The sequence below is a fragment of the Acomys minous genome (assembly GCF_964271855.1).
Source record: "Acomys minous genome assembly, chromosome: 6".
NCBI classification, from domain to species: domain Eukaryota; kingdom Metazoa; phylum Chordata; class Mammalia; order Rodentia; family Muridae; genus Acomys; species Acomys minous.
The window spans coordinates 101,471,295-101,494,605 of NC_140487.1; the positions used below are offsets into that span (position 1 = coordinate 101,471,295).

General features: G+C 52.8%; 1 protein-coding gene across 1 annotated transcript in view; it reads left to right on the forward strand.

Moving 5' to 3' along the window:
- GRIK3 (glutamate ionotropic receptor kainate type subunit 3) overlaps positions 1-23,060 on the forward strand; it is a 220,954-nt gene extending 197,894 nt beyond the window's left edge. Inside the window, exons 13-16 of the mRNA XM_084786254.1 lie at positions 2,208-2,425; positions 13,172-13,394; positions 13,834-14,084; positions 16,882-23,060. Coding sequence (XP_084642380.1) covers positions 2,208-2,425; positions 13,172-13,394; positions 13,834-14,084; positions 16,882-17,076 — 887 coding nt within the window. The 3' untranslated portion in view covers positions 17,077-23,060. The remainder of the gene's footprint in view (positions 1-2,207; positions 2,426-13,171; positions 13,395-13,833; positions 14,085-16,881) is intronic.
- The last annotated feature ends 251 nt before the right edge of the window (positions 23,061-23,311 follow it).

Below are 23,311 nucleotides of genomic sequence, written 5' to 3' on the forward strand. Positions count from 1 at the left end.
CCCCCCGCCCCCCCGCCCCCTGGGGCCTCCTCATCCCGCTGTAGCGCCAGCTGCCCTCAGGAGGCAGCCTCAGACATGGGTAAGCTGTCTTAAGCTATCGCAAGGTTGGAGACACAGAGCCAGCCCAGGATCTGAAGCAGTCAGCCACCCCGACCGGTGGCATGCGGGATACATCCCCAGGACCTTCTACTACTGTTGGGATGGACGAGAAGATGCTGCCTCGCTGGACTGACTAGTCATTTCTGCACGGCAGAGAACAAAGCTGACCAAAGCAAACTGTGGGTGGAGACCATAGAGGCAGAGAGGCTCGGCAGGAGGTGCAGAGCAGTGCTGTGACGGGCTACGGCTGAGGAGACCAAGAGAACTCTAAGACGTTGTTAGGGCCGGGCTAGGTGAGGTTGACTGAGGCTGGCCCTTCTGCCCTAGCACATCAGAGACAGTATCCGGGAAGGAAGATTTTCTTGGTCCCAAGATGACCGGCCCTGAGCATGGGTTCAGCCCTTTAGGAATGTCTGAAGATGCTTAAGTGTCTAGGAAGCAGCCACGTGCACGGTCGCTCGAATCTGTAATTCCAGCATGTGGGTGACTGGGACAGGAGGAGGAATGTGAGTTCAAGACCAGGGGGTGGGGTGGGGGGGGGTGCAGCAAGAGAATTCACTGGGTAAAGGCACTTGCTGCTAAACCTGATGGCCCAATGGGAAGTACAGTGGCTCCTCTGACTGCTAGGCCCTTGTCCTTTACCCTACTGTGTGAAGCCTCAAGATCTTGCTAGGTGAATGAGGGAAGAGAGGGAGGGAGGAGGGAGGGGAGAAGGGAGGGAGGGAGGGTGGGATGGAGGGATGGAGGGAGGGTGGGAGGGAGGGATGGAGGGATGGAGGGAGAAGGGAAGGGAGGGAGGAAGGGAGAGAGAGACAGAGAAGGGGAGGGAGGGGGGAGGGAGAGAGAGAAGGGAAGGGAAAGGAGGGGGGGATGGAGGGAGGGCAGGCATTCTCCTTAGTACCCATCACACATCCATCCACTGGAGCTCTAAGTGTGGCAGATGAGGAACTAGGCCTGTCCCATCCCTGACCCGTGGGCTCCAGCAGCTGGAAAGTGACAGGCAGCTTTCATGGAAAGTGTCTCCATCTGTCCCCGCTATTAACAAGCGTTCCTGAAGCGTCCTCACCTTGCTTCTTGGCCCATCATCTTTGTTCAGTGACAGTCGAGAAAGACCTAGAAGCCCCCTTGGTGCAGTAATAACTTCCTTGCTGCTGCCTGCTGCTACTCCAAGTCCAGGCCCCCAAAGCATTCCCCACATGGTTTTGATTAGGAGGGGAAAAATAGGTATTTGAAAAACTCTCCCTTGAGTGACTTCTTTGAGAGAGAAAGAGAGAGAAAAAAAGTCATCCATATCAAAGCAAATACTTTCAGATTGCAGGTCCAAATATTCCAGAAAGTTCAGAAGTCGCTCGCTATTTAAATCTCTTGAAAGCCGTCTAGTTAATTACTTCAGTTAGAAGGTTTCATCTGAATTGTGCTCCGCACCCAAGGTCGGGGAGGAAGAGTGATATATTTCAGCAAAGAGCTTCCAAAAATGTTGATTTTTCTTCTCCTGCCAAGTGCCTCACAGCAATCTCATATTTGTATACCGCTCATATTTCTGACGCATCTCCCTTCAAATTATATCCTTGCGGCATCGCAGTATTTTCGTGAGGCTGGGACAGAGGAAGGACAAGTCTTCATCCTTTGCAGAGTCCAGAGGAAGGGAATTTTCTGGCCTAAGCTCACCCAGAGAATCGGGAACAGGATTTTCTCCTGGAACCCATAGGCTCCAACCCCAAGGCATCAGAGAGGCTGAAGAAGCTGTGAAATGATGCACACGTGTGTGTGCGTGTGGGGGATGTGTAGGGCTGTGGGATGTGTGTGTGTGTGTAGGGGGGATGTGGTATGGTGTTGGAGAACAGAAATTATTAAATACCAGCCTGGATCATACAAGAAGGACTGAGTACACGCACTGCTTATCCCTCTCCTCCGCTCCCTTCAGTTTTTGACTCAGTTGGTCTTGAGGTGATGATCCGAGAACTTGCATTTCAGTCGAATTTCCAGTGATGCTGAGGGACCGTGGGGCCAGTCAATTAGTCTGATGAAACGGTCTCAGCACCTACGTGGCCCAGGGGATTGAGGCATCCCTGGTCTACACATTGTAAAGCCTTTTCTCCTTCTCCCAGGATCTGAACTGATGCCCAAAGCTCTGTCTACTCGGATCATCGGCGGCATCTGGTGGTTCTTCACACTCATCATCATCTCCTCCTACACCGCCAACCTGGCTGCCTTCCTGACTGTGGAGCGCATGGAGTCGCCCATAGACTCTGCTGATGACCTGGCCAAGCAGACCAAGATAGAGTATGGTGCTGTCAAGGATGGGGCCACCATGACCTTCTTCAAGGTGAGAGTCTTCTTCTTCCTCACGTCACCCAGCGTTCATCTTCCTGGACCCTTTACTAAGCAGAAAAGGAGAGCTCTGCCTCTCCTTCCCTCCCTCCCTCCCTCTCTCCCTCCCCAGAATCCAGGGTCCGGAACCCACAGGACTCGGGCCCTTTCTGGTAAAGCGCATAAACTCTAGGGAGTTTTGATGATACGCTGTGTAGATTGGTTCTCAAGTTCTGACCGTTTCTGGGACAAGCCTGTGAGTCACTGGAGAAGGGTAGACAGAAAAGAGCGGACAAGGTGAGAAGAGAGAAATGGCCCAGTCTCAGACAGCCCCAGGACCATTGGTCCCTTGCTCTTGGCTTGGGGGATCTCAGTCCATCCATTTCCAATAGGCTGGCTTGGGGTGGATGAGTTGCCCATTCCAAGAGCGGAAAGCACATCCTCTCCTCTTAGAATGCTAGTGTCTTCAGAGAAAGTCTCTGTCAGCTGCACAGGTGACCACTTTCACAGGAGCTGTGACTTTGTTGCTTCTCCAGCTTTGAAAGGGTTGGCTCAGTTCCCCTGCTTTTCCCCTTGTCCCTTTCTATCACTAATTGAGGTCAAGGGACTCTGGAGGACCCCAAGAAGCGGGAGGTTCTTTGTGCTTCTAGACAAATAACAGTAGCTCCAGCCCTGAGCACTCACAGGGGCCAGACTCTGCTCCTTGCTTGGCCTCGGTTAGGCTCCTCAAACCCTGTGAGATTATTACTGTAATTATCCCCAATCCATGTGTGGAAACTGAGCTGCTGAAAGATCAGTGGCTCATCTGAGGATTCCTATCTGGAGGAGCTAGACCCCCATTCTCATCTGCTTCTCCCCAAAACTTAGGTGCTAAACCAGTGGTGTTGGGACTGTGTGTCTGAATGCCATGGGGCCTGGGTCATCAGAAAGGATTGAGCAGTGGTCATCTCCCCCACCCTGTGTGTGCCTGTGTGTGTGCGCCCGTGTGTGTGTGTGTGTGTGTGTGTGTGTGTGTGTGTGTGTGTGTCTGACTCAGGCAGTTTAGGGCATGTGTCTGTGTCCAAACACACACACACACACACACACACACACACACACACACACACACACACACACATGTCTAGGTCCCCTGGGCTAAGGATATAACTTAGTTGGTAGAGTGTCTATCGTGCACAAAGCTCTGGGTTCAATTCCCAGCACAGGGGACAAAATGGTATAATGGTGCATCTGTGATCTGACCTCTTAGGGGACAAGAGGATCGGAAGCTCAAGGTCATTCTCAGCTACATGGGGTGTGGGAGGTCAGCCTGAGCCACATGAGGCTCTGATGTGGGGGTGGGGGTGATGGAGAGAGAGAGAGAGAAGGGAGCGTGGGGAGAAGAGAGAAAGAGAGGGGGAGGGAGGGGAGAGAGAGAAAGAGAAGGGGGGAGAGAGAGGGAGAGGGAGTTCTAACAAGTTCCCAGTGCCACTGGGGATGCTGTGAGAAGTGGTCCTTTAATTACCCCTTGGAAGCATCAGGCTTTGGGAACTGTGCGGGTGCATCGTTGGCTTATTAATCAGCTGCCCTCTGCCAGTCTGGAAGCCTGGAGTGTTTCCCTTTACTCTGGGGCTCTGCTTCTTCATGCCTGAGTCCTTGCCTCTTTAGAGACTTGAAGAAATGGACTGAGCCCCAGCGGGGCCTGAGGAAATAGAGGAAGAAGTGAGAGTGGGAAAATGCCTTTATCCCATGGGTGCTAGAGCCCCAGCACTTTCTGCCAGCTCCCCGTGTCTCTCCTGAGGCTGGGAGCAGCTACTTACTGAAGAGAACAGGGAAAATAATGGGCTTTCTTTTGCACATGGCTACAGCCACCAGAAGCTGGTCACACCATCTGCCAGGGAGGGCACAGTGGGCACTGAGATCAAGGGGAAATAAAAACATTGTCACATCAGGCACTTGTTGAAACCTCATGAGCGTGTGCTAGTCTGACAGTATGTACACACATGTATGACCGTGTGTAGAATAGACGGCACATGTACTTGAGCATTTTGCTCTTGAGCACGTGACATGATGAGAGTCTGCCTGTATGATGTGCACATGTAAATCTGTACTTAGACATGAATGTTTGCCTCTCTCTCTCTCTCTCTGTGTGTGTGTGTGTGTGTGTGTGTGTGTGTGTGTACAGAATGTCATCTACTTAAATGTCCCCATGAGTGTGTGTTTGCACATGCGCGCATATGTGCACGCTCACTCCCTGTCCTCGGGCCACAGCCCAGCCCTTTGACTACCAGAGCTTCTCATGCATTAGGCATGAGCCCGTCTCTAAGCAGGGCTCCCGATCAAAGGGAAGAGGCATAAATAAGCCCAGTGCAGACTCATCTTGGCTGATTGGCGGCCCCGCCTCCCTCCATGCAGAGATGCTCAGATTGCCTTCTCAGAGCCGAGTCCCAGCTCCCCCACTGAGCCTCAGCATCAAGCAGCCGCTGCACATCTCACCCTCCTCCCTTGCAGCGAGGAGGGCAGGGTAGGGACACTGTTTCCCAGCCAGGACTATGGAACCCAAGGACCCATTTGCCTGAAGCAGCAGAGGGGCCCCAGGCAGGTCCAGCCCCGCTGCCACGTTCTCCTGACACCAATTAATCCTTCTTTGCAACCAGACTTGTTGTCCCAGGCATGGGCCCATACATTACTTGTTTCTATGTCATTGTGCTCCTAACAACCCTAGAAGAGAAGACAGTTGACTGTTATCCCCTCATGTTACTCACAGTGGAAGCAAGGCTCAGAGAGGCAAACTGCTTGCCTAACCACACACAGCTAAAGTTGCAGAGCTGGGATTTGAACCACTGACTGTAAAGCCTATATTCTTTGTCCTTTCAATTAGTTTCTCTCTCTTGGGGGAGAACAAAGCCATGGGGCCGGTGGCTTAGGCCATGTCCAAAGTCCAACAGAGTCTTGGCACACTGTAGTCGCACAAAGGATTAGTAAAGCCGAATATCGAGTGCTGTGGAAAAGATGCAATTGAAGAGTGGCGAAGCCATGAGGAGCCAGTGCAGGGGGCACCGGTGAGCACAGGCATGCTGCAGGCGGCAGCCGCCATGTATCCCAAGTTTAAAACAAGTTAACTTTATTTCTGTGGTTAGTGTATGCTCGGTTAGGCAGTACACATGGGACCAAGGAGATGGCTCAGTCAGTACAGATCTTGGCATGCAAACATCAAGTTCAAATCCCCAGCACCTATGTAAAAGCCAGCGTGTTGGCACCCACCTGATACCTAGGTCAGGGCAGACACAGGAGGACCTCTGCACCTCACAGACTGTCTGGGTGAATCAGTAGAGCTTCCTGTTCAGTGAGAGATCCTGTCTCAAGAAATAAAGAGCACATGAGAAATATACCAGATATTAGCCTGTAGCTCCATAAGCATGCATATATGCATGTATGAACACACACACACACACACACAAAGCATGAAGACAGACCCCAAAATAAATAAGTGAATCAAGTTCCCATGGCTAAGAGTAGAACATAAGAGCACAAACAACTGTTATGTTGGGACATCAGGCTCTTGGGCCCCAGGGCCCCTTGAGCTCAGTCAGCTGCCCCTTGGCTGTGAGGAGGCTTGCTGGGGGAATTGTCAGAGAGCACAGACAGCACAACAGCGTCTCCTGTGTTGTCCTCCCTCCATCTTGGAAGATAAAAATTAATTAGGAGATGAAAAAGGAGGCCTTTGAAAGCACTGTTTGGCTGTAAAAATATGTAGGCGAAAAAAAATGTAAAGGAGGCTGTGGGGGAGGCGAGCTCCTTGCAGGGAAGCTGGGCCCGCTCTGAAGGGAGGGAATGTTGGAAGTGATTCTGCAAGGACTGTGGCCTCTTTGGATGGGGGAGCTGGGTGATCAGCACAGTGGGACTGCTGGACTGCTGGCGGGGGGGGGGGGGGGAAGCATGGGAGCCTGGAACCTCAAAAGCCAGGCTCCCCAATCCTGTGCGTGGCTGAGGCCTCCCCTGTACGCAGCCTGGACTACAGCATCTTACCTAGAAGGGGCTTGGAGGGGCTTGGAGGGGCTGTCCTGTTTACCCTAGGTGGTGGCCTAACAGTGGGTTATTACCCAAGCTGGAGGGCTAATCTGCAGCTCCCTCCCTCCCTTCCACTGCCCTCCTTCCTTTCACATCTCTAGGTCTACGTTGCAACCAACTGCAACCACAACCGCTACCGGAGTAGGGTGGGAGGGGCCAGGTAGAAGCCTCTGTGGTCCAGCCTAATACAGTTAAGCACCACGCTTTAAAATCGGACACACCAGGATGTGTCCTAAGTGATGTCTCTGATGGGTGACTTTTAGAGAGTCACTTCACTGCTCCAAGCCCTGAGATGCTCACCTGGACAAAGTAGATCTGGTTTCTACCTACGACAGGTCACCAGAGGACTCAATGATCCCCCAGATCTTCAGGGCTCATCAGGGGCCTTGGGATAGCTTGCCCCAAAGTCCCCTCCTGAGGCAGGGGACTCAAGCAAAAGGCACCCTTGACACCTGGAGATTGTCCTTTCTCCTGGTCCTCTGGAGGGGACCTATTAAGCTTTGTGGTAGACTTTGTGCCTCTTATCATGACTGTGTGCCTTTCCACAGAAAGAGAACAGAGAGGAAGCTGGGAGTCAGCTCTTAGAAGGATTCCGTCATTGGGGAGGCAGAGGCAGGCAGATCTCATTGAGTTCGGGGCTAGCCTACTCTACCTAGAGGTTCAGGTCAGCAAGGACTACATTGTGAAACACTGACTCCCAAACAAAAGAGGAATGATTCTAGAAGGAGCCCGCAGAAAGAAAGCAGAAGGTTCAAGGATGGCAGAGAAGTCACTGAAAAGTCCTAAGCTTCGTAAGACCGCCCTGGACCCCAAATTTCCCTTCTGTGAACTGGGTGTGATGACATCCTGGACTTCTATTCTATAGGAGACATCCCATGATGCCGGGTAGCCTTACTATTTACTAACACAAGCCAGAGGGAGGTACAGGCCCGTCTACCCATAGACATGATTCCAGGCCATTCTTTGCTTGTTTTGATGCCGAAATATTTTTTTTAAGCTGCTGGTCAGCGTTTTGAAATGTAGAGGCTTTTGCATTTGAAGCAGTCACAACTCCAGTCTCTTGAAAATGTGAGGGATCTGGTATCTCCACACTGGCACGCTTGCCGAGCAGCTCCTGGAGTACCAAGGCAATGGCTAGCTCTGGCTCCCAGTCCTGGCCAGCTGCAACCATTTCCTGGGCTGGCCCTGGCCCCTGTGGCACTGAGTTTCCCGTGTCTGTGTGTGTGTGTGTGTGTGTGTGTGTGTGTGTGTGTGTGTGTGTGTGTGCGCGCCTGCGCACTTGAGTTTTGTGTGTTTGTATATGTATGTGCACTTGAGTTTTGTGTGTGTGTGTGTGTGATGGGGGGGTGGGCAGGGAGGAGAGAGACTTGACTGAAAGTGCATGAATGAATGTTGGGTGTATGTGTGTGAGGCACATCATTTCAGGCATTCTTCCTAAGCCTGCATCCTCCTCATTTTGAGATAGGATCTCTTACTCACCTGGAACTTGTCAAAGAGGTGAGGCTGGGACCAGTGAGCCCCAGAGATGCACCTATCTCTGATTCCCTAGTGCTGGATTATAAACCATGTGCCACCATACATGATTTTTTTTTTTTTAGCGTGGGCTCTGAGCATCAAATTCAGGGCCTTGTGCTTGCAAGGCAAGCACTTCAGCAACTGAGCGCTTCCCCAGTCCCTTCCCCATACGTTTGTGCCATTTATTTTCCTTAAGTCCTCTGCACTATGAAGATTATATTCTTCTAAGTGGGGGAAAACTGGGCTTTAAGCAGAATTGAGGAGCCATAAGGAACAATACTGATGCCAGCCACATATAGAGCCTTCGGGTCCAGCTTTCATGTTCATTACTGCCTTATCCCCCAACCCCACTCCAGCCCCATGCCTGCTCTTTCCCGGGTTTAATGTTAGCCAGGTGCAGTAGGCATCCTTAAAGGCCCCCATTTTACAGACATGGAAGGTGAGGCTCAAGGGTCTGATGTGACAGAAAGAGTTGGCATTCAAGACAGGCTGGTGTGACAGCAGGGTCCGTGCAGTGGCGGTGACCCCTCTGTGATCTCTCATCTCCACCTACAGCCCTCATCCCTAGAGTAGTCCCTCCAAAGGAAAGGCTGCAGGCCCTCTTGGGACTGTAAGAGCAGAGGCGGGGCACTCAGAGAGGCCTCCAGGAGAGGTGATCAGCTGCTCCAGGACATGGTTCTGATGGGACGAAAGACAAGCCATCCTGGGATAGGCAAGCTAATTAATCTAGGAAAAGGTCTCTTCTTCATAATGGAAAATACCCGAAGTCTCGCATGGAGTCACATTGCAACTGCCTCTCCACACACATTCCCTGAGATTTAGTTGCGCTCAAAGCTGATGGATGCGTGTTTATATATGCATATATAGCCCCATATACATTCTCTTATACAGAAATGTTAAATTCTCAAGATTAAGTGTCTTCGGCTGGGGAAAATCAATTCACTTCTTTGAGGAGGCTGAAATGGAGAGTCGTGAGCCTGGAAGTTCCTTTCTTGCCAATTTTTCCTGATTTTAAAAAAAAAAAAAAAAAGCATCTTCATCCTGGCAGATCGCCCTGTGTTGGCTGCTCCAAAGGATTCCATTAATTGATTTAGGTGACTGGCTCTGCAGTAATCCTTATTAAGGTTCCCACCAGAGCCAGGACAGGCAGATGACTCCGGAGCCATCTGTACCTGGGACTCCACTCCCCAAGGAGGTGGACTACAGCTCAGATGTAGCCAGCGGATGTGACGAGGCCCACGGAGATGAGAGGAGAAATTTGCTTCTTTCTATGGCAGACATATGGGGGCGGGGTAGGGGAGGGGCGTTGTGCCCCAGAATCATGGAACTGTTTGAGGATAAAACATGGCAGGGCTGAGACTGTGCGCAGGTGTAATTGACAGTGGGGCCCAAGGTCTGGGTCAAGACCAGCAGGGGACATCCAAGGGAAGCAGGTTGCAGGCCCACGCAGCAGCAAGCCAAGAGCGGCTGTGAGTTTAGAGGCCTGGAGTTGGCAGGTGGAATTCTTGGGACACATGCCACAGCCAGCTTCTGCCTGGTGTCAGCTCCCACCTCAGCTGGCCCATGCTCCCTGCTGTCCTTCCTCGTTCCTTTACCCACCAGTGTCTTCCTCGAAGCCTGTCTGCCTCAGTGCACCCTCCGGGCTCATGAATTCCCTGCCTTAGACTGTGGTCTAGAACAAGCTTCTCTGGTGGCATTGGGCAGAGGCCTTGGATAGGAGGAAAGCGGGGAAGTCAGCGCAAGGTGGAGTTGAGGCAGAACGGTTGTTCTGACCATATTCTGAGGCATGAGGAGTAGGTCAGGTTCACAGAAAGGTTCACTGGTCTTTCTTTCTTTTCTTTTCTTTTCTTTTTTCCCCCCAAGACTAAGAAGCTGTAGATGACTAGTTTCATGGGAGGCTAAGTGGGTAGGATGGGTGAGAAAGGAGAAGAAAGAGTGGGCGGGTGGCTAATGGGGAAGGAGACGGGTCAGATGAGGAGTCCAATAGCTTGCTATCTAGTATTTAGATGGTGTGGGGTAGAGGAAATGATCAGAAGGCCAGTGAGAAGAGTAAAAAGAGGGGTGGATAACACACGAGTGGACTAGTGGAGTGCGTAGCCAGACGGACTGATAGGTGGCTGGACTGATGGCTGTGCGCACACACGGGTGGGGGCATGGATGGATTGTTGGAGGCATGCGTGAGTGAGCAGTGGGGGAGCGGACAGGTAGATGTCCTCGGAGGTAAAAGAGAGTCTCGGCGCCTCATCCAAAGCCTGGCTCCCACCTCTGGAGCAAGCAATTTGGGAAGCAGGAGGCAGGCGTGTAAGGCAGCCAGGAAGCTCGAGATTTTGAAGGGAGAAGAGCAGTTAGGTCAGAACGAGCAGGACGCGAGCGAAGTCTGGGGAGCAGTGTATCTGGCCGAGTGGAGAGGGTTGCGTTTGGATGATTTGATTACAGGAATAGCTGCAGTGCATGATTATCTGTACACGCGGCTCTATCAAGAACAGTGAAGCTCTTGGGAACACGCGTGTGAGAGTGTATTAGTTATCTACTGCTTAACAAATTGCCCCAAACTTCATGTCTTAAAGCAACATCTGTTTCTTGGCGGCTTGTGGTCAGGAACCCGGTGGAGCTTTGAGAGTCCTCTGGCTCGTTAGAGGGCTGTGGTCCAGCTGCCGGGCAAGGCTGCGGTCACTCTGAGGCATGGCCTCTATCTAATCCATGGCATGTGCGCACGCTCAGGTCCTCTCAAGCTACTGGACTGAGCAAGAGGAGTGCTGTTCACTGAGCCTTGGCCAGATGCTGTCCTTTGACCCTTGCTGTGGGGATCTCCCCTTAAGGAAATTCATACTGTGACCGTGGCGCCGCCACCACCTGGGAGAAGAGCAGAGGAATGCACAGGGAGATGAAGACCAAGTCTTGTCACTCGGAGGTGACATTCCACCCCTTCCAGAGAGCGATCCAAAAGCAAGCCAAGAGGCCCAGCCCACACTCAGGAGGAGGAGACCGAACAGGGGAAAAGGGGACCATTAGAAACTGTGAAGCGCCCAGGGAAGGAGGATGCAGAGCGGGAAGAGGGGCCAAGGAAGCTGGCGGAGGAGAATCTACATATCAGAAATTACCCGGAAAATGAAACATCTGGAGCATCAGGAAAGCCAAGAGATCAGAATCATCTTTGAGGGAAGAGGCGTTGGCGGGGGAGCACTCGGGGAAGAGCTGAGGTGGAAAGAAGGCTAGAAGGTGACAGGAGGAGAGTGGCTATGGAGGTAGAGCGGAGGAGATCGGGAATGGCTGCAAGCAAGAGAGGCTGGCTGGAACAGAGAGAGTCAGAGCCTCAGAGCCCTTTGTGCACGGGCTCTGAGGCAAGTGAGTTTGCAGGCAAGGGAGTGGCTGCACTACAGAGGGCTCCGTGCCCTGTGGCACTCGGTTGATTCTGTCCAGGTGGAGTCCAGAGGCTCCTGCTTGCTGCGTCTAGGTTATGGCCGGCTTCCCTGGAGCTTGCTGTGGACCAGTTTCAGAGGGCCCGTCCCTCGCCAGAGCCAAGAGGCACCCAAAGAGAAGAAAGTACACATTCCTCTCTGGCTCCCTGCCCGCTTCTGGCAGGCATGGTCTCATTCCCTGCCCTTCCCCCCAGGCCTGTGCCAGCCTGTGGGAGTGCACCCATGTTGTCACGTGCACCAGAGCTGGGCTAAGTGCCAATCAGACAGGCTGACATCACAGAGAGCCACAGCCAGACTTAGAAACAGTCGATACAATGGGGCTCTCAGAGCCACCTCTTCCCCTGGGACTGAGGGACTAAAGGGGTAGGGCTGGTTTCTGTTGGGACCAGGCAGCTGGCGTACACTAAGTTCCCTGGGAAGCTCATGAGCACCTCGCACATCCAGACAGCAGGGGACACTCATGCCCAGTCCTCCCTCCTCTCGCCTGGTCCCAAGGATCTCCCTGAATCTTCCTGGGGCAGACAGCAGCCCACCCCACCAGTCTGCTCAACCCTGCTTGTGGTCTCAGACATGAAGCAGTCACAGGGACCTGCAGACCATGACACCCAGGAGCCTCACCTTTCTCTCTGCCTGCCGTTCCCACTGCATCTCAGTACAGAAAACAGACCAGAACCAAGCTTAAATCCTCTCCTGACACAGAGTACACGAAAAAGGGGCGGGCAGCTTTGCCCCAAGTGAAAGTGAAGAGTCAAAGTCCACTGAGCTTTGCCTTCATTTGTGCCCCCTAGTGGTTGCTAGGATGCAATGCGGCTGTGTGGGTAGGCACATGGATTGTGTCTGGAGGGTCTGGGATTTTGAAGTCTGCTGGTTCATCTCTGAATAGCCTTCGGTGAATTACTTAACAGTGTCTCAGCCTCCCCATCTGCAGAATGGGACTAAATCACACCTACTTGCTGTGATTTCAGTGAGGGAATCAATGAGTTCCTACAGATAAGGCCCTTAGAGCCAGACCTCTGCTTGTTCATTGCCTAAGAGACTTTGGAGAAAAGTCATTTTGAAGAAGTCAGTCCGAGAGCCGAGACTGCAGCTAGGTTAGCAGAGCGCCTGCCTCCTATACACGAAACCCTGTTCAGTCCCCAGCACCATATAAACCAGACGTGGTGGCACACGCCTCTAATCGCAGCACTTGAAAGGTGGCAGAGGCAGGAGGATCGGAAGTTTAAAGCCATCCTCAACTACATACAGAGTTTGAGGCCTGCCTGGGCCAGCCTCAAACCTGTCTCAAATTTTAATTCATTAATTCCAAAAGCTACTTGTGCTATAGCAAAAAAAAAAAAAAAAAGTCCCCGGTTACCAGGAAGCGGGCCAGAGTTAAACCTCAGCTTTAGCACCTTCTAGTTGTGCAGGTCAGCACAAGTCAGTTTCTTTTTCTTTTCTTTTCTTTCTTTCTCCCCCTCCCCCAAGACAGGGTTTTCTCTGCATAGCCTTGGCTGTCCTGGAACTCACTTTGTAAGACCAGGCTGGCCTCGAACTCAGGGATCCACCTGCCTCTGCCTGCCTAGTGCTGGGATTAAAGGGGTGCGCCACCACCACCCAGCTAGCACCTCAGTTTCTGTACCGATGAGATGGTGGTGCTCCCCTACTCTACAGAGTATACACAGAGCTGGATGACTGGAGCCAGGCTGAGTGACCCGAGAGTGTGGAGCATGGCGGGAGGGGGCTCATGGCGGGAGGGGGCTCCCGTCACTTTGGCTTAACCATGCTCATCCCTGGCCACGCAGAAATCCAAGATCTCTACCTTTGAGAAGATGTGGGCCTTCATGAGCAGCAAGCCCTCGGCGCTGGTGAAGAACAACGAGGAAGGCATCCAGCGGACGCTCACGGCCGACTACGCTCTGCTCATGGAGTCCACCACCATAGAGTACATCACACAAAGGAACTGCAACCTCACCCAGATCGGCGGCCTCATCGACTCCAAGGGCTACGGCATCGGCACGCCCATGGGTGAGCGCGAGGGGCACGGGGGGGGGGGCGGTGTAGGCGGAGCATCCAGAGCCCCTCCACCCCTTCATTTCACGCATGCATGCCCAGTCCCCCGGGATCATCCCAGTGGAACCCGGGAAGGTGGTATCTCCTCAGCCAGGAGCAGAGGGATGGAGACACAAGCCTGACTTGGTCAGCCATGACCTTGAGCAGTGAGAAGTGGGACAGCCTCCCCTTGCCCTCTCCCTATTGAAGCCCACATGTGACTCAAGGCGTCCCCGGGGAGGCCACAGGACCCCACACCCAGTGAGTAAGGCCTCCCTACCAAGATACCTTACCTGGACCCGGAAGGGGGCCTTGGTGAGAGGAGTCCTTGTTTTAAGACGGAGGGACAATAGTCATGGAGGCTGGCTCTAGTAAATGGTCCCCCACTGACTCCCCCATTCCATGCCCTCCGCAGGCTCCCCCTACCGCGACAAAATCACCATCGCCATCCTGCAGCTGCAGGAGGAGGACAAGCTGCATATCATGAAGGAAAAGTGGTGGCGAGGCAGCGGGTGCCCCGAGGAAGAGAACAAGGAAGCCAGCGCCCTGGGCATCCAGAAGATCGGCGGCATCTTCATCGTCCTGGCTGCCGGCTTAGTCCTGTCCGTGTTGGTGGCAGTGGGCGAGTTTATATACAAACTCCGCAAGACGGCGGAGCGGGAGCAGGTGAGGCCCTGGAGGAGGCTGCGTTGGACAGGGAAGGAAGGCAAGGACAAGACTAAGCTGGTGTCGCCCTCCAACTGTCTCATCTCGCCATCCTCCTGTGCACCTCCCTGCATTCCGTCCACCAGGACCCAGCCAGCTCTCCTCCGTCCTCACCGCGCATGTTTTCCCATCATCCCTGCTCCACTCCATCCCAAGCCAGTGTGTGCAACCCAAACCATATTCACAGCCTCCCCACTGATGCCTCAGTCTCTGCGTCTTTCCTTCTACCTAACCTGGAAGCCTCCATGCCTCCCATCCACCTGGCCTCCTAAGTGTATACCCCTTTCTCGCTATGTTGGCTTGCCCACCACCACCCAGGCTGACTTCCCAGCCTCCAGTGCTTTCTGCCCCCCCACCAGGCTGACTTCCCAGCCTCCAGTGCTTCCTGCCCCCCCCCCCACGTTTCTCCACTGCCATCGACAAGGCAGCCGGTATCCTGTTTCAAACTTAATTCAAACCATGTCAGCTCCCTTCCTGGACCCCCAGGGTAATTGTCGAGGCTGGGTGACGGAGACACAAGGGTTCATTATATTGTACAGTCTACTTTTGCATATAGTGGGAAATTTCCATAATGAAAAGTTTAAAAAAAGCAAAGTTCTGAGGGACGGCCCAAGTATGCAAACAGTAAAGCTAGCCCTGCCTGATTAATTCAAGCGTGGTCGGGGCAGGAGCCCCAGGTCCCGTGGCAAATTAGAAGCATGGAGAGGGAGTTTTTAAGTGCTAATACCCTGGCCTCGTTCCCAGAGACTCTGCTTTAATTGGCCCATGGTGGAGCCTAGCTCTAGAGTTTGCAGAAGGCCCACGGGGTGATTTAAGCATGCACCTGAGCCAAGAGCCTTTGGGCTATGGAATCGCCTCTCCCCATGGAAGTTCAAAAGCATCCAGGCCCAGGGTAGCTGACAGGAGCCTGCCGCTGGGTCACATGTGGAGGGCCCATTACAATCAGCGCCTGATAGATCCATCAAAGTGAACTGGAGTTGTTTAACACCCAGCAAGGCTAAGTCAATCGAGAGGAGAGAGAGAGAGAGAGAGAGAGAGAGAGAGAGAGAGAGAGAGAGAGAGAGAGAGAGAGAGAGAGAGAGAGAGGAGGACAGTGACAGCAACAGCCCTGGCCAGGTGAATCAGCCCCTGCCTTAGAGAGCCCTGAAAAGGTACAATCCCAGAAGGCCACTCCACGGGAAACAGTCTTTAAAATTGGCTGTGCAGTTGACTAGTAGTTGTCTAAGGCGGTCAAGGATGTGGATTGTTTTATTCACAGGGATGTTTGCCTAAGTGTGAACCACAACATAAAACATTGGAGAAACACCTGAATGTCTAGTGGGGAGTGGCTAAAAAGTATGATATATTGGGAAAGAAGAGCTGCCGAGATCTTTAGGAATCCCTGATAAGACTGAACTGAATCCGTTGTAGGCTCTTTCCCATTCCCCCTCCCTCCCTTTCCCCCTCACACATGACTCCTTTTGAGCCCATGACACGCTCAGCATGTTTCTGCCTCAGGACCTTTGCACATGCTGTTTCACCTACTTGGAGGGCACTGCCTGAAGCAAACCATATTCTTGGCTTCATCTGGCCATGTAGATTTTAACCGATGTCACCTCCTTAAACAGCCTTTCCTAGTCCCCAGGCCTTACACTCCTCTCTTCCACATCACGGCTTGAGCCTCTGAGTTTTTAGTTAGTTAGTTAGGTAGTTAGTTAGTTAGTTAGTTAGTTAGTTAGTTTTGTGTACATTGATGTTTTGCCTTCTTATGTCTGTGTGACGGTGTTGGATCCCCTAAAACTGGAGTTACAGACAGTTGTGAGCTGACAGATGGGTGCTGGGAATTGCTCACAGGACCTCTGGAAGAACAGCCAGCGCTGTTAGCCGCTGAGCCGTCTCTCAGCCCATGGCTTTAGCCTTTTAATAACAGTCATGACTGGCTGGAGGATTTACTTATTTGCTTGTTGTCTGCTCCCACTCCGTTGCTAGACCACAGCTCCCCTGATCCCGGAGTCCTCACCTGCGTCACCACTGCTCTGAGCCTAACACCCAGCCTGCAGCCTTGCGTGTAGAAACACCTGCAGACTGCAAAAATGCAGGTGAAGAACCAGTGTTCTACACAGAGCAGGAAAGGCGGGGCAGGCTCGTCACCACTAGCAAGAGGCCTTTGCTCCCCTGTGCCACTACTTGCATACACCCTCCCAGGGCTGAGGCTCCAGAGCCTTGCTGTTTGCATTGGGCCATCAGCTTGCCCCACTGTGCACTCTTAAGTCCAGCGTCACCTCCAATAGTTGTCTTAGGAATCTGCTGCTATTAGAGTCCTGAGGGAGATGCCCAGCCCCTGCTGTCCCTCTGGCTAACTGCAGGGACCATGCTCCAAAAACCCTTAAGGGACCTGTTCACCGGGTACCCACCTTAGACTCAGGCTGGACTCCTGAGTAGGAGGCAGTAGTTGGAAAACTACTGGATGGGGTTTCCCCCACGTGAGTCACAAGGGCTTCTGCAGCCCCAATCCAGGCCAGGCCTAGTATGGGGGAGTTGGATTCACAAGGACAAAACCTCAGAAGCTAGGGGAAACCCCAGCAGGCTTTATATGCATCCCATTTGGGCTGCTGTGTGTTCCTCTGTGAAACGGGGGGGAGGCCATCTGCTTTCCCCCTTAGTCTTTCTGGGGCTCAAGAAGTTGGTAGAGTGTAGATGTAATAAGGCCCAGGTGGCCTCAGAGCTGGGTCAGGAGGAGGAGAGAGTGTGTCTCATGCTGCCCTTTGTCTCTCCCCAGCGCTCCTTCTGCAGCACAGTGGCCGATGAGATCCGCTTCTCCCTCACCTGCCAGCGTCGTCTCAAGCACAAGCCACAGCCTCCAATGATGGTCAAGACGGATGCGGTTATCAACATGCACACCTTCAATGACCGAAGGCTTCCGGGCAAGGACAGCATGAGCTGCAGCACCTCGCTAGCCCCTGTCTTCCCCTAGACCTGGCGACAGCAGGGGACTTCAGGCCTGGTCCACCCAGAAGAAAGCAAAGGAGACCCGACGGGACATCCTCATCTCATGCTAGCCTTGGGGATGGAGCTGCTGCCCACGCCCAGCTGTGAACCGTCAGCTCTTACCTACCAGGAAACCCGTGGGCCCTAGGCCAGCTGCTTGGACTTCATCTCCTCTCGTCTTTTCTATGGCTTTCTCGAGCTGGGAAGGCCAGCGGAAGCACACGCCTCTCAGGCTCCACTCACCACCACCACCCCCCTCTCTTCTCCATAGCCCGGCATTTCTGCCATGGCTCTGCAGAGGCCTCAGAACACAGGAGATGGCTCTTATACCTTCCTCCTTTCCCTCAAGCCCGGGCCCCCCAGCACGCAGCCACGAGAGCAGAGACTCCAACATTGAACACCTTCAGGATGTTCTAATGAGGCTGCCAGTGAGAGCCCAAAGGCGGCTATCCATACATGGACCAGAAGCAAGGCTTGAGCCCTTAAGGGCTAAGTCACCTGGGTCTGGATGTTCTCCACTTGGCTTCACCCGCAGCAGCCCCTTGGCGACAGGAAAAGCAGTGTGGGAAGGAGGAGTTTGGTATGGCTTGAGGTCAATGTCCCAAGCCACAAGTGTTTTAGAAAGTCTCCAGGAATGCGAATGGGGTAGTAATCACAGCAAAGTCGTCTCCACTTCCGCACAGAGAACACCCCGCCTCCATCACAAGGAATGTCCAAAAACTCAATGGACATTATTAGAAGACCAACAGAAGAAATACAGATTCTGTGAAAATCCCACAGGCCCTTGAACCAATAGCCCAGCTTGGCTGGAAAACAAGCCAGCATTCGGGACCCTGGCTTCTGCACCACCTACTCATGGATGGTTCCCTGTCCCTGTCCATTTGGATTTGGCCACCCCCTGTCATCCTGAAAAGGGAAGAGCAGCCCAACTGAAGTGTGAGCCAAGTCATAACCTCCCCAAAAGAGGGCTTGGGGTCCCCTTGCACAGACTAACTTCAGGATAGGTGGGAGAAGCCAGAGGGGACCCAAAGAACTTTCTGGGCATGCCTAACCTAATAGAGCCCTCCAGAGAAAGAAAGCTTTCAGGGGTGGAATAGAAACCTCCCCAGGCCCCCCAGGGGAGGAAGGGAGAAGCTGCCTCCTGGAAAATTAACCAAAGACCCAACACAGAGACACAAGGCCACTCTGGCCCTTAGTCTCTTATTTGGAGCAGCTATGATCTTAGGGGACTTGTGGGAGACCCCAGAGGAGAAATCAAAGGAGAAGACAACCAAGGTAGTGAGCCGATGACCTGGGTTCCATCTCTCTGGAGATTCAAAACTATAAAAGTCATAGGAAAGATTCAGATGTGAGGAGTTAGGGGAAAAGTGTCCTTACAGAGAGCACGGCAGGCCCATCAGGGCCCCCACAGCTAAAGGTGGAAGCTGGTCTCTGATCAGGGACCAGGGTAGACAATATGGGTTGAGAAGTAGAGGACACCAGTCACCCACATGCCCTCACTTTCCTGGTGCTGCCAGGGGAAGAGTCAGGCTTGGGTGAGCTATATCTAGATCTTAAGTCTCCTCAGCAAAGGGAAGGAGCCCCTTCAGCCAAGCATCACCCACTCCCCATGGGCACATGTGATCAGAAGCACCATCAAGCTGGTTCTCAGGAGCTTTGGCTGGCTGGCTGCACTGGAGGAGGGAAGAGACAGGAAACGTCCACCCAAGCCCAGTGCATGCAAGGACAGGAGAAGCCGTGCTGGCAGGAGGGAGGAGCGTGTCCATGTCTGTGTGTTTGACTTTGTATGTGTGAGTTTCAGGGGCTGGATAAAGGACAGGCGTGGGTATATAACATAGTCAATGGCAGGTAATAATAGGGGCTCCTTTGGGACCTGGGTGGTGTGTGTGTGTGTGTGTGTGTGTGTGTGTGTGTGTGTGTGTGTGTGTGTGTGTATAAGGGGGAGGAATGAGCTCAAAAAGGACCAGCAACAGAGCCTCATCTATGTTAAAAAAAAAAAAAAAAAACAGGAGAAGCCATGTTGAGATGGGGTTCTGGTGAGTATATAGATGTGTGCAAGCATGCGTGACCATGTGTGAGTGTGCGCGCATCTGTGTGCTGAATGGCAGAGGATGGGATACAGAGCAGGGTACAACCTGCAGCATAGCCAAATACCTATAAAAGGAGAAGCCATGTCATCAGAGGTCCTTGTGTGAGTGTGTTTGCGCGCACACTCGTGTGCAGGCTTGTGTGCCCTGAAGACAGCAGAGGAGGGAAGACAAGAAGACCATGGGTGGATGTGTGCTGATCAGGAGGAGTGTTGAGAATGGAGTGTGAGTGTGTGTGTGTGTGTGTGTGTGTGTGAGAGAGAGAGAGAGAGAGAGAGAGAGAGAGAGAGAACACCCATGTATACGTAGACATGTACCCAAGCTCCAGTTCACATCCTGAGTTGAAGCAGCAGAGCAATCGACAAGGCAGGACGCCAGGGTTTGTTTGCACGCCTGTTACGGAGGAATCATTTGCCGTAGCTTTCCTGAGGCTCCGTGGGGAAACGTGCAGGGAGACATCTTCTGGGGCTCGCAACTGGTGGTGTCTTCTCCTTTGCTGTTCATTGAGTGTCCTGTTGGGAAGGAAAACATTCTTATCCTTTCTTTCTTTCCTTTCTTTTCTTTTCTTTTTTTTTTTTTTAAATCAACCCTGCTGCATTCTCCAATCTGTTCTCATCCACTGTAGTCACTAACCACTGTTTAATGTTGTCAGATACGCTTTTTATAACACACACCCACGTCCGTGTTCATATCACACATGTGCTTTTGTGCATGACACCGCAGATGTGTCATGTTCTTCTGAGGCTATGCACATATGTAGACTGTGATGGGAGGAGGAACGGGAGGTGGTTGGTGGGAGGGCTGTTCATAAAAGCAGTGAACATTGGGTAAAGGCGCCAGGGTGGGTGGCTTCTAGACTCATTCGAGGCAGAGGGGTGGGATGCCACAGGATCCCCCCCTTCCACTTGGGCCTTACATCCAGAGGTGTGGCTAATGCTTGCCCTCTGCCTGAAGTCCTATGTCTGTCCTAGAGACCAGCCCAGTGCTAAGCACCCTGGAGACCACCCTGCCCAGCAGAGCTGTGTCTCTCCCAGGGTAAGGAAGGCAGTCAAAAGGAAGGCAGAGCTGTCAAGAGGAAACCTGTCTCAACTCCCTAAGGGGTGCACAGAGCTGGGCCTGGAGCACACAGAGGCACTAAGGAGCAATGGGGATCACAAAGGCTGGTTTGGATGGAGCAGATGGGACATATCTGCACAGGTCCCTGGCTGGCTGGCTGACTGGCTGGCTCTGTCTGATCCTATAGGCCTGCACAAATGGAAGAGCAATTCATACCACTGTCTGGGCCTAAGCTTCACCTGCATATATGAGCCCAATGGAGGGGCAGCATCCACCCTATCCAGGCTATGGGGGCTACTGTACAATGAGCCTCCCTCTGCATCCACCCCGGCCTGCATCTGGTCTCTCTGCAATGGACAGATAATGAAATATGAGCGCTCGGGGATGCTCAGGTGTCTCTTGTCTGCAGGCGTCTTGCAAGAGGGAAAAGGAGGTGTTGGCCAGTGAGTTGGTCTTAGAACCTCCAAGGTAGGAGACTGCCCCCTTCTCAGCCTGGACTGGGTCTCAGCTGGAAGAGCACTTCCTGGTCCTGCCCTTGTAGCATGCAATGGGGGAGAGGCAAACATATTAAACATCTCCATGAGAGCAGAAGTGAGGCCAGATCCACCAAGAACCACCTGCCCCTTCCTACCTACCTACCTACCTTCTTTTCTGGCCCAGCGATAGCTAAAAGTGGGGGGCAGCTGCTACTACTTAATGCTGCATGAGGTCATCACACACACTCAAACACACACACACACACACACACACACACACACACACACACCAGAGCCATCCCCTACTGTAGGCACCAGCATCTGAAACATGACAAACTCCATGGTCCGCCTCTGGAATTGCCCTGCGTGGATGCCCATCTGGAAGGGCCTTCGTATCATGGACAAACAACCCTATGGAGTTAACAACCGGGACCCACCCAGCCCAGTGGACAGATCTGAGAATTGGGCCCAGTCCTGTGGGCAGATCTCTGAGTAAGATATATCTGGACATGCCAGGTTGTTGGGGCGAGGTGCACATCTGGAATACGCCTAGCCACTCGCCGCAGTGGAAGGGGCCTTGCCCTCTCTCTCAATGTCCTGGAGTTGAAATTTTAGAGCTGAGGTATACGTGAAGTCACAGAACTGTTTTAGGCAGAAGGCTAATGTTCTGTACAATATATATATGAATGTAAAATATATATACGCTTATATATATGCACAGTGTATATAATGACCCGCAACCCCTGTGTATACAGTCCTTCCCTGCACGTCTGCACACAAAGTGTACAGAACCCAGCCAGTATGGGTGGGGACCCAATGAGAGATGGGGGAGGGGGCTGCAGCAGAAAGGTCAGGTTTACACATCCATCTGGAACAAGCCAGGCCTTGCCAGCATCAGTGCTATGGACCATAGCAAAGAGGACAGAATAGCATGGAGCGGGCAGGTGAACCCCGGAAAGGAACGGCCATGGGTGAGAGTCTCCACCTGGGAGACTAAGGTAGGACAGGGGGGGTTATATCTGGGGAGAAAGGCCTTGCTAGTCCTTGATCCCTAAGCCAACATCACAATCTAGTCCCGGGGAAAAGAGTGAGGAAAGTGGACACAGTTTCCCCGGGCCCTGCAGAATGGCCTGGAAGATGTCGGGCAGCATCTGGAGCATCAGACGTCAGAGGATCCTGGGTGGCGAAAGGCCTCACGTATGCAAGGTGGCCACAGCTCACAGCTGGAGAAAGGCCCGAGGGCACTGCTGACATGCTTGGTCAGCGTCCTGATAACCTAGTTACGAATCTAGCTCTTACGCCCCTGCCTTCTAGAATAGAGGCCCTCAAATCACCCCATAGCTGTCGGTTTTGCTTTTGTAGACCAAAACTCCGAGGCCTCCTAGTAGAAGGAAGAGCCATAGACTGAGATGCTAGCCAAGAGCCTGCCCCAGTTCATCCTGATACGGGTACAAAATGTCGAGGAGCTATCAAGGCACCAGAGGGATTCAAGAAGGCAGCGCCTGGCCTTGTACAGCTCCTTACTGTCAGTCTTTCTCTCTTGTTGCTTCCTCCTCAACAGGGCAGCTGATAGGGAGCCCCTGACAGGTAGGTCACAGGCCTCTGTCCCTGCTGTCCCTGGATCTGTCTGTTGCCAGTAATTTGAGGCCTTCAGCCCTTTCCTGGGTCGAAGCATCTCCAGAGTGTGCTGGGGAGGGGAGACCCCGGGCTTTGCTTTTGTGTGGTCTGCAGCCCACCCTTTGCTTCAGCCCCAGCCCTCAGGCCATCTGCACTTAAAAAGGCCGGGCCCACTCCACAGCCATGGCCAAGCGTGTCTAAATCTAGCTGCCGCTGAGGAGGGTCCTGTCTTGGCTCCACAGAGACCAGAGGCTCTAAGAGCCCTCACGCCACTGTGCTCTGAAACCCCAGCCCATCCCTGCCTGGGCTGACTTCCTGGCTGGGCTTCCGTGGTGGGGACCTCAGCTCCCAACTCTTGGGGCTGAGCCCCCTAGACAGTACCATGGGACTCCAAGAGCCCTGGCCTGTCCCACTACCCAGACCAGAGTGCCTGGATGCGCCCCCGCCACCCCCCACTCAACAAGGTTCCCACACACTGGTCTCTGGGCCATTCAGGGGGTGCCCTTTGTAGACATGCAGAATTTCTATGAATATAGTTTTTTGTAAACATTTTGTAACAATTTGGGTTTCATAGTAACTGTGTTACTTGCCAATCATTCTAAGCTGATGTAAATAAATTTCCAAACAAATCTGATTATTTTCCTTTTTAAGACACTGTGATATATCAAAGTGCACAGTTTGCTGTATGAAGTAATATGGTTTTAAATTTTAAATAAATGTTTTTATAAAATGGGTCCCCTCCTGAAATGTGTTTTCTGTTCCTCATCTCCCTTCAGAACCAGAGGTCACAGGCAGTTTATGCTGACCATCTTCCTCCGGGGAATGACAGATTCCAGGCAATTGCAGACCCTGTGTTGAGCAGGAGGCTACGCCCAGCCCAGGCTTCTGGTTCCATTTCAGGCATCAGGGCCACAGTGTGACCTCGGGACTGGCTGTCTTCCCCTCTCTTGGACATGTGCCTCTACAACTAAGTGACCGCCATCAC